At 42.8% G+C, this 11,588-nt stretch overlaps 1 protein-coding gene across 1 annotated transcript in view; it reads right to left on the bottom strand.

Moving 5' to 3' along the window:
* Positions 1 to 277: 277 nt before the first annotated feature.
* The window catches only part of niban1a (niban apoptosis regulator 1a), a 63,005-nt gene continuing 51,694 nt past the window's right edge, over positions 278 to 11,588 (bottom strand). Inside the window, exons 13-14 of the mRNA XM_008280992.1 lie at positions 4,989 to 5,100; positions 278 to 4,288 (exon numbers count right to left, since the gene is read on the bottom strand). Of these exons, the coding sequence (XP_008279214.1) occupies positions 3,084 to 4,288; positions 4,989 to 5,100 (1,317 nt within the window). The 3' untranslated portion in view covers positions 278 to 3,083. The remainder of the gene's footprint in view (positions 4,289 to 4,988; positions 5,101 to 11,588) is intronic.

The raw sequence follows: 11,588 nt of genomic DNA, 5'->3' as shown, positions 1-11,588 counted from the left end.
CTGTACTGTCCCATCTTGAAAACTGGGACTTAAATATGAACAAATGAAAAAGAATCTGCTGCAGTTCTAATCTTTTTCCTGATGTTCCTGGTGTGCTACAGGAAGATGAAACCCAATGTGAAATAAATGGAAGAAATATTGCAGTCAAACTGTGTTTAGCAATTAATCTGCCACAGATGCAGGATTACTTGCAGGTTTTTCCTATTTCTCAGTGCAGTGTGTCTGTGATTAGTTAAAAAGACTTTGGGGAAGATAAATAGATAATCAAAATAGATAGATAGATACAACTTTATAAAAGTGTTTATTGTTTGTTTTGTTTTTCAAACATTGAAACCGGAGAATGAAAGGTTCACACAGAAACTGTTCGAGGGCATGTTTGTTTACAGACTTATTTTATTATTATTACTATTTCCACACTCTTTCCATTAAGCAACATGGACCTGGTAGACGGTTTGGGATCAAATGTCCCCCTCTACACTCTGTCCTACTAATCATGTCTGTGAAAGATACCGTACACAGGTAACAGGCACTTGGTGGAGTGGATTCAGCTATTCACAGACAAGTCTCTTCAGCAGCCACATGATGGAGGCTGGGCTCCATCATGAGATCTAAGGCACGTGGCGGTAACATGAAAGCACTGCAAGGGCACTTCAATGAGCTGCTTCTTCATTTTGTTTTTTTATAAGCTAAAAATCCTTCACTTGGTTAATTCTCAAATTAAGAAGAACTAATGCCTGAGGTACAGCTTTACTAATGAATCTGGCAGTCACTGATCCAGTTCATGCATCTGGAAGATGTAGTGATTTTTAAACAATCCCAACCCCTGATGATTTCAAAATTGATTCAAATTTCATTTGTGGCTTTACTATTTAACAAATTATCTTGTCATTTTGTGAAAAATGGTTATTTGCTTTTTTCCTGAGAATGAGATATGTCTGTGTGTCATGGACGGAGCTGGAATGAGGACAAAGATAGCATGAAGACTGGACATGGGAAGACACTGTTAGCCTGCTTCAGTCCAAAGTTTAAAAATAAGTACTCCTACCAGTGCCTGTAAAGCTTACAAATTAACATACTGTGTGTCATTTGTTCAATCTCTACACAAACGAGAAGTTTTAAAACAACATTGCATGGTTTTAGCAGGAGCTATGTGCTAGAACTATTTCTTGATTATAACAATTCTACTTCCACCTGTTTATATGCAAAGAGTAAGAATTGCTCAAACTAGGGATATCACAGTCAAGTTTTATTTCTTAACCCAGTACTTGATTGACTGCTGATTCAGTATGTATTTGAAACACTGAATAGTAGGTGTGTCCAAATATTACACCTACTATTCACTATATAATCATATTTTTCAAATACTTATTGATCCACAGGAAGTTCAAAACGTTTCAGGTGAACAACTTATGTCATTATAATGACCTGAATTAAAGTTTAACTGGACAACGTGGCTCTTTAAATTATTATTTAATTTTTCTTTGGATGGAGTTTTTGGACAAATAGACAACTAGAGGTAGAGCATCTTCCCTCGCAATCAGTCTTAAGCCAGGGAACAAAACTGGCTGCAAAATGTACTTAAAGCAGACAGCAGAGACATTTGGCCTGCCATCAAATTCTTCAGAATTCAGAACAGGTTACGAGCAGTGTTTGTCATCTTCACTTTTGAAAACGACAAATAGCTAGCTAAAAATAAGAAGAAACTGCCAGAATGGCTTGGACACTGTTATTTGCTAATAACAGAAAGAGGAGTAGTAATAGCTCTGCTGGACATCACTGGACCAAATGAGTATATTCCACAAAGCTCTGCGTCTGAACTAAAGTAAGTTGCACCGCTGTGCTCAGATAATTTTTCTAATTTTATTTAGATATGCGCCCTGTGGTAGACTGGTTACCTGTCCAGGGTGTCCCCTGCCTTCACACTGATTTGGCTGAGCTAGGCTCCGGCCCCTGACCCTAGTGAGGATTAAGTGGCGTATAGATGATGGCTGGATTTCGATGTGCAACAAAAGGCTTGTTTGGTGGGCTGTTGTAAAGGAGGGCAGCCCTGCAACACAGTGAGGAAGGTTTGCTTTGTGATCAGATTCATGTCAACTGACACTGATCCATTTAACTAAAGTTTGGCTGAAGTGCATGTAGCTCCCTTTAAAACGGCTAACTTTTCTATTGGTTTCTGTTTAAGTACAATTTTAATGTGATTAGTAAGAATTACCAGTCACTATTACTGCCTACTTATTGGTGTGTCTTCCTGCTCACTCTGAAATCAAAGGTCTCTTCCTTAGTTTTCTTAGTGCTGGACTGAAAATAAGACGACACCAATGAACAAAGTCATCCACAATGTTACTTTGTTTCATCCTCTGTGATCAAATCGGCAAGTATTGTATCAGTAGTAAATTTAACATTAAAAGCATCAGACAAGGTAACTCTACATTCATTTGTATAAAGGGTAAATAAGGCCGGTGAAATAACACTCTTGTGGTACCACAGTGTTGCTAATAATTGGGGAAGACACTGCAGCATTTACTCTGGTACAAAAAAAAGGACTGATTGGACTGCAAGGCTAATTCCCTCTGTTCCAATTCAAAAACAGATGTGAAATTGATTTCCAAATAAACACCGACCTCTCAGAGAGAAAGCAAATAATCATCCCAAAATTTCCTCCATTAAAATAGATTCATACCTAACCACAACCATACAATGCAATTTCCATTCATTTCTTCACTAATTCTATTTCTAAATCAGGGTTCTCTAAAACAATTAGGTGCTAAAATAAATGCAGTGTTGCCAAAGCACTGAAAGGAGCAAACACGTTGATTTTTCTACACCTGGATACCTCATTATGCGTTCTTTGTGTAAATAATATTGATGTGTATAAACAATTTACCATAATTTCTTGAATATTTGTTTAACAAAGGCCACAAAGCCTCCAGTATGTCAAGAGTGTTTTTCTCATTTTGCGCTGCTTAAGTTAAAACAGTGTAGAAGGACATTTTTGTCAGAAATGGAAGCTACTGCTATATTCTGGTAATAATTCACAGAACAGTTGACCCACATGTCATCGAATGCTGCTCTTACATGAAGCTTTATTCTTCCTTTGGAACTCCACTGGGGTAATGCTGCACCAGCTCCTCCACCTCAATCACTTCCACCACTAAGTCACGGATCTCCTTGATGCAGTCCAGAGGCCGGACTTCAGGACTTGAGGGCATTTCCTCTTTAGTGGGTTCAGCAGATGAGGAGGATGGAGTGTCTGCTGCTGAAGTCTCCCCATTTAAGTTGGCTCCTGGTTCGATGTCCCCTTCAACATTGCTGCTTACGTTCTTCATTTGGGCCAGAGGTGATGGTTCGTCAGCTATGGTTCTGTCTTCAGCAGCATCATCTGAGCTTGTGGGTGATTTGCTAGTGTTAGCCTCATCCTCCAAGATGTCAGAGGTTGTTGAGACTTCATCTGTGGACTCCAGGTCAGAGGGTAGTGACTCACTTCCTGCTGACACATCAAGACAATTGGGGTCTGAGACAGTAATTGGTTTTTCTTCCTCTCTTTTCAGCTTGAGACTGGCATATTCAGGCACTTCACCACCGGAGGGAACCTCTGATTTGACTTCAGAGCTCTCACACTGTGTCTTTTCTTCAGTACTGGCTACAGGTTGGGGTTCAGGTTCGTCTGCTGAAAGGCACGCAGGTTCATTTCTTGGATCAGAAGTTTCTGTTTGTGTTGTTGATGCTGCATCTGTTTTTATACTTTGTGCTTCTTGGAGAATATCTGTGCTCTGCATTTCCAGCTCAGTGCCCATCTCAGCTTCTTCTGTTTGGGCAGATATCGCTTCATCCAGGATCACAATCTCTGGAGCTGCTGTGGCTGTTACTGCAGCTGGGTTTTCAAGTGTTTCAGTGTTGCCTGCCTCAGCCCTCACAGTGACATCGTCTACTTTGGGAGCTGGTAACTCCTCCTGACTACTAGCTACAGTGGGAGTTGTGTCGCCTTGTTCAGTTTTACCCAGTGGTGTCTCGAACCCTGTCACATTCATTGAGTCTTTTATCTGCTGCACATCATTTTCTTTCTCCTGTAGTTCTTCTTTTAGAGGACTGGTGGACAGACCATTAACAACAAGAGGAGATTGAGGCTCGGCCTCACAGGAGGTTTTAGCAGGGGAGGCCAGCACCATGGAGGGGCTTCCAGGGGTAGACACTGAAGGGGTGAAGAGGCTGGAGCGACTGGACTGACTGACCAGGTCTCTGCTGTCAGTGAACAGGTTGTACTTCTTCAGGGTTGCAGCCTCCTTCACCACTGCAGGATGGAAAGAAAACATGAAGGGTGAAATGTGACTCTTTGTCCCTGTGAAATGAGAGTGTTTGTGCTGCTTAGGTCTTATCATATATCTACAATATACAATTTCATTTAGCAGGCGCTTTATTTTTATATATTAATAGTGTGAGCGTTTTTAGCAGTCCCACTATTGTTCTACTGTCTATTTATTATATTTATGCTTATTTGTTGTGTACTTATCATATTTTTCTTATCTTGTATGTTTTAGAAACATTGTTCAAAAGACAAAATTTTTTAGGAATAGTGTGCTATGACTTTTGGTGCTGCTATCTGCTGTCCATCATATTGTAAATGATTTTTTAAATAATTTTCTATTTTGAATAATGGTATATAGGATTTTTCTAAAGTAAAAAAAAAAATCAAATTGCAAAACCTATTACGCTGTAACACTGAATCTTTGTACAGCCCTTCTTCCATAGGCCAGTGCTTTTCATATCCAAAACTGATAGTAACAGCGCCGCCATGTGGTGAGACTTATGGGTGTGGTGACAAATGAATTTTCACTTCTACAAATTTTGAACAATCCATTCACTTTCAATCGAATTTTGACGTCTTTGGCGTGGGTGACATAGCATATTCTGCTTAATTCATTGACGTTTGTCAACTTTCAGCAATCACATGCATTTTCTTCAGATGCTCACTGCTGCTACTCTTTTTGTACCTTTGGTGACCTCCCTGTCCAGGGTTCGCAGAAGGATGCTTTCATAAACGTTCTCAACATGGATGAAGTTGGAGTGGTCAACATAGATGCCGTGTTCGAGACCCTGAAGATCCTGCACAGAGAGGTAAACACAAGGGTTAACGTTTGATGTGTGTGCATGTCTGTATTTCTGGTTGTATCTATCTTTCTGAGGATGGATTTAAGTCAAGTTTATCAAGTTTTACACCTTTGGACTAAGGACGGTTGGCCAGTCCTCCAAAGGCTACCATCTTGCGCATCCTCAGAAATAGCCCTATGTGTCCACAACATGCAATTCAGGACATGACCCATGGGGGCAGAGGGAGGATGTCAGCAGCAATTTAGATTACCACAACAACAAAGGAAACTTGTGAAGAGAAACTTGTCAGGCTGGAAAATTGTTTACAATGTTGCTCATTTGCTGCCATTTTCTCTGCGGTCATGTCAACATTAATAGTACTGAAACTTCCTCACTATGTTTTCTGTTCATAAAGATGATACTCTGTTTTCTGCATGGATACAAAGTACACATATACAAGTATGTGAGCAATAACTCTTTTAGAAAAACCATTATTAATGTAACCAGTATGTGATGTTCATAAAGATAATTGAGCTACCAATAGTAAGTATCAGTCTTTGCAATTCTTCCAGATGTGACTTCAAACTCCACACATACTGTGAATGTGACTTGTAGCCATCATCTTTGAAAGGCAATCCAAATGTTACGTCAACAGGTGATCTGAACAGACAACTAAATGTTAAATGGTGTAAAGCCAGTTACATCATTTTTCATTGACTTACATAAGGACAAACAGTTTCACAAAGTTTTGCCAGTGTGATTTGTCCTTATCTTCCAAAGTTCCAAGTATTTTCAACAAAGCTCTTTCAAAACATTTTCACAGACTTTAGGGTGGTATGGAACTGAATAAATGTTGTGGATATTGTGATCTTGTATAGCTCTTTGGTAATATGCAACTTAAAGTTGGGTCCTTAGTCACTCTCCAAGCATGCGGATTCCAAAATGAACGATGCAATGATCCCATGAGTGGTCTGTATGGTGAAACTTTTCTATAAAGGGGCAAGGTCTTTTAATGTGAAATGTAGGCTTTTATGTTATCAAGTGTCATTCAGACAGGAAGTATTTGTAACATTTTAGGTAGGAGCTTGCATCTGGCAAGTGCATTGGCTAGAGGCAAGAGGCAAGCCAGAGCACTTTTTCCAAAAACAGAGCCCTTCACTGAGAGAGCCCTAAACTATGCAAACTTGGTGACCTGTTTGAGCTTGAAGCAGCAAAGGAAGATGGGTATGTATCTGGGTTGATATACCTCGATACAGCAAAAGGAATTAGACCAGTGGATGAAAAACTGCCCCTCTATTTGCAGGAGAAATTAATGGCGTTTGGCTTGAAATATAGGGAGTTTTGCCTGAGTTCCTAAAAAGTGAAGCAAAAGCAAGGACTGGCCCAAGCTTTTACACATCTAGTTACATAGCTGCAGCCATGAAAAGGGAGAGGGGTCTGGGAACCAGATTTCTAAAAACTTTGCATCTGTTCCTGGTTTTGAGGTAGGTTATGAATGCCCTCAGGCAAGGGTCGGCTCATTGATGCTCTCTGTTGCTGTACAAAAATGCGAGGAACAACTGGCAGGCCACCACCTTGGTTTTCATTCACACAATCGTCTGGCAAGGCAGTTGCACAAATAGCTGACGAGTGCACCATGCTAAGGGCATCTTCCTCTTCTATGTTTTCATCACACTGCACTACATCCGGATTGAGATCTGTCCTTCATCTGTTAAATGTGCTTGGGTAAATGCCGTCCAAGTATAAGTTGTTGTTGTTGTGAATGTAGAGAGAGCTGCTGCCAGTGATAACTCACGGCACTCATCTTAGCAGTAGACAGAGCATGCCAGAGGGCTTCTGTCAGTTATGAAGGTAAAAGGGCTTCCATAAAGGCAAATTCCTTTGTTGTGACTCACTTTACAGTATATGCAGTGACTCTAATTGGTCCATCCTAATATAGAGCAGTAGGACGTTCAGTACATGTGAAATTTTATCTTCACCCTTAACTACGGGGTCTACCACTATTCGCTGCACCTCTGCATAAGGTTAATAGGACCTAGGGTCAGAGGTGTCTTTGGTCTATGGTTACAAGCTTGTGAGCTCTGGCCACTGTCCAAATAGGCAAGATTAGGATAGGAGGAAATGTTAGTTGAGTGCAAGGTGCTGCCTGCCATTGGGAGCAACTTCGGGTTCAGTGTCTTGCCCAAGGACACTTCGACTGTGGAGTGGAGGGGCAGGGAATCGAACCACCAACTTTTCAATCAGAGGACAATCGCTCTACCACAGCTGCCCATTAGGCAGTGTATAGATGATAATGGATGGATGGAAGACACTGCATTCCTCTCATCCTATAATTCAAGGTTTCTGGCTGGCTTGCCAATTTATATGCCAAAAAAACAAAGGATTTCAGGATTCAAGAAAATGGATAACAGTCACGAATTATACACAAACAGAGCAACTATAAAAGGTTGGATTGCTTTGGGTCCTATTAGGTTGTAAACCTAATGGCAACCAAATCATACATTCAATAAAAACAATAAACAAATACAAAAAACATACAAATTGAGTGCACATGTGTAATAAAAAAAAAAAAAGTCAGACCTGGGTCTTTCCATTGTCAGTGTTTTCCAAACCAAACCATCTATTTGATCTCAAAGCAAGTGGATATGTGCAATTCTCATCTACTGAATAGTGTGACAGAGTACAGGTAGATCCTCCTGCAGGCACACAGGACTCAGCTCCATACAGGCTGGGGTTCAACATCCATTAAGTGAATTGAATCTCCAATGAGTCTCTGAAAGGTCTGGGGAAAAACTCAAGTGTTTGTCTTTATATTTCTGGTCATTTGGACTCAAAACTTCCAGCGCTGACGCGAGCGGCAGCCTTACCAGTTGCTCCGTATTTAAACTTGTTTACTTTGTCATTTTTCTACTTTTCATTTACTTTCTAAACTTTTTCTATTGCACACACTGGGCTGATCTTATATTCTATGGATATGTTGCTTTCTACAACTCAAGATAAAAGGAAAACCTTGTTTATTCAGGGCAACAGCTGCTCTCTCTGCGGACAGTGGGGAAAGTCAGCAACGTTTGCTCTCTACTGGAGGAGCTGAGACGGCCGTACCGGGGCTGCAGAGCCGCGCTAAGCTAAAGGCTAGGGAGTCAGCGAAGGTGGAGGTACAAGCCGTTTATTTCATCCGTCGTCATCGGGAATGTAAACGCACTGACCAACAAGACCCACAAGCTGGCGGCCCTCATGAGAAACCACAAAATCTGCAATGAGTGTAGCCGGATGTGTTTCACAGAGATGTGGCTAACTGGCATCACTCTGGATGCTAATGTGGATTTGCCTGGAGTCACTACTGTACGAGCGGACAGGGGCGCTGAGCTAACCCGCAAACGCAAAGGTAGGGGACTAGCAATGTTAATGGATGGTGCAACCCAGGACATGTTACTGTTAAAGTGACGGTGTGCTGTCGGGACACTGAGCTGCTTGCAGTGAGTCTCAGACCACACTACATGCCCAGAGAGTTCTCCCATGCCATTGTTCTTTGTGTTTACATTCCTCCGAGGGCCGACGCAGAGACAGCGTGTGACGTCATCCACTCCACTTTCGCAACACTGCAAACACAACACCCAGAGGCTTTCATTGCTATCTCTGGTGATTTCAATCATGTCACCTTGGACTCCACTCTCCCAACATTTCATCAGTTTGATAACTGCCCCACCAGAAAAAACAACACACAGACATGATCCAAATAAAAAACAGTGGCTGAACAGTGAGGTCAAACTGCTGCTGAGGGATCGGGACTCTGCTTTCAGGTCTGGGAACATGAACTGTACAGCTCAGCCAGATCCAACCTCAAAAGAGGCATTGAGTGGGCTAAGGCAGCATACGTCAAGTAGATTGAGGGACACTTCGCAGAGGGGAATCCCCGATGTGTTTGGCAGGGCAACCGTGACCTCGTTAACATGAACACTTCCACTGCTGCCACCACCAGCACCAGCACAAGTTTAGCAGAGGAGCTAAATCAGTTCTTTGCCATGTTTGAAGTAAGCGAGGAAGAGGGTGCCCCCTGCTGACAACCTGGCCCTTACTGTGAGCATGGAGGAGGTCAGGAAGGTGCTCCAGGGTGTGAACCCGTCGAAGGCTGCTGGTCCCGATGGTGTCCAGAGGATGGTACCGAAGGGCTATGCATACCAGCTGGCAGAGGTCTTCACTACCATTTTTAACCTCTCACTGGCTGCCTGCACAGTCCCTAGCTTCCTAAAATCTGCCACTATCGTGCCCATCCCCAAGAGACAATCAGTCAGCAGTCTGAATGATTACAGACCTGTGGCTCTCACTTCAACTGTGATGAAGTGCTTTGAGAGACTGGTGCTGAGGCACATAAAATCCTTACTGCCTCCCAGCCTTGATCAGCACCAATTTGCATACAGAGCCAACAGGTCCACAGGTGATGCCATCAACACAGCCCTCCACACAGTGTGTCAACATCTTGAACAATCTGACAATTATGCGAGGATGTTGTTTGTGGACTTCAGTTCTGCTTTTAACACACTTGTTCCAAGCAGACCGTTGTTCAAACTGCGCAGTCTGGGCATCGGCGAGCACTCCTGCAGATGGATCAGAGACTTTCTCACCAACCGTCTGCAGTCAGTCAGGTTGGGGCCCCACCACTCCTCAGTGCTTACAGTGAGCACTGGGACCCCTCAGGGCTGTGTGCTCAGCCCCATGCTGTACACCTTGTACATCCACCACTGTACACCAAACCACAGCAGCAACATCTTTGTCAAATTTGCGGATGACACTACTGTGGTTGGGCTGATTCACAACAGCGATGAGACGGCCTACAGAGAGGAGGTCCTCACTACCTGGTATTCCCTCAATAACCTGGCACTCAACTCCTCAAAGACAAAGGAGTTGGTGCTGGACTAAAGCACCAACTCTCTTCTCATCCAGGGGGACACTGTAGAGAGGGTCAGTGACTTCCAAGTTCCTGGGAACATACATTTCTCAGGACCTTACATGAGGCACCAACACCAATGCCCTGGTAAAAAAAAAAAAAAAAAAAAAAAAGGCACAGCAGCCTCTGTACTATTATAGGTCACTGAGAAAGGTCAACATGTCCCAAGAGCTGCTGCTGTCCTTCTACAGGTGTTCCGTTGAGAGCATCCTTACCCACAACATCTTGGTGTGATGCAGGAGCTGCTCCCAGGCTGACAAGAAGGCTCTGGAGAGAGTCAGGAAGTCAGCACAGAGCATCATCAGAACACAGCTGTCCACTCTGTCAGACATCTATGACACCAGATGTCTGCGCAGGGCCAGAAGCATCACCTTCGATGGTTCACACCCCGGGCACAGCCTGTTCTCACTGCTGTCCTCAGGAAAGAGGTACTGGTCCATCAAGACCCACACATCCAGACTCACCAACACTTTCTACCCATGTGCAATACGGGTACTGTCAGGGAACGGGGTCTCTGGGCTGTTTGTTTTCTCCGGCAGGTCATCCACCAGAGGGCGCCCTAAGGGATCTTGTGCTGCTCTGGGGTTCATTCCCTGCAGGTGTGTTCTCTACACACCTGCAGCTCGTGAGGCTCGTCACTCCAGGACAAAAGGAGCAGTCACCGTTCACTCACTGCCTGAGTGGTAACCATAGTGGTACACCTCAAGCCTCCTCGAAGTACTTAGTGTGTTTCCTACCTGTGCATACTTATAACCAACTTTTTTTCCTCTCCAAAGGTTTTTTCCCCGAGTTCCTGCTCCCAGCTAGTGCTCATCCGCGACCAGCCTGTACCAACCTGAGGCTATCGCCGCTGCTCTTTGGACAACCCTGCTCACAACCGGTACGCCTCTACTTTTCACCCCCCACTGCACTGACCACCGCACGGCCTGCCCGCCCAGCCACCCACCAGACCCTCGTCGACGTCCCAGCCGGATTACCCTCTTCACACATTCCTTGTTCTCTGTGAATAAAACCTTTATTTCAAACCCTCTTCTCCTGAGTGTCTCTCTGCATGTGGGTCAGGAGCATTGACAAAGCCATGACAGGTACTAAATGCACATTTGTCTATAGTCTGTACTATTTATCACATATATTTATTATTTATATTATATTATGCTATGCTATGCTATACTATACGATTATAATATAATAACATTTTAATTATCATATATGATACTGTATTTTGTATATATTTTATTACTTATAATAATTTTTTATTTATATTTCTCACATATCCTCAGTGTTCCTACCCCAACAGTGCAATATATTTATTCTACCGTTTGGCTACCTGTACATACTTCCTACTGGATCCTTTTGTAAATACATGTATATATTCTTATTTGTCTTTTTATACTTTTACTTTTATACTTCTGCACCACTGGAGTTGTCTTTTAATTTCGTTGTACCTTGTGTACCTTTTTTAGAAGAGCACAATATTCTCGAGGTTTTCCAATCCGGTTTTAAACCCCTGCACAGCACCGAATCAGCGCTTTTAAGAGTTTTTAATGATATCTTTTTA

The sequence above is a fragment of the Stegastes partitus genome, unplaced genomic scaffold (genome assembly GCF_000690725.1).
Source record: "Stegastes partitus isolate 25-593 unplaced genomic scaffold, Stegastes_partitus-1.0.2 Scaffold218, whole genome shotgun sequence".
NCBI lineage: Eukaryota > Metazoa > Chordata > Actinopteri > Pomacentridae > Stegastes > Stegastes partitus.
Note: the sequence above shows the minus strand (reverse complement) of the source record. Positions and strands in the feature narration are given on the sequence as shown.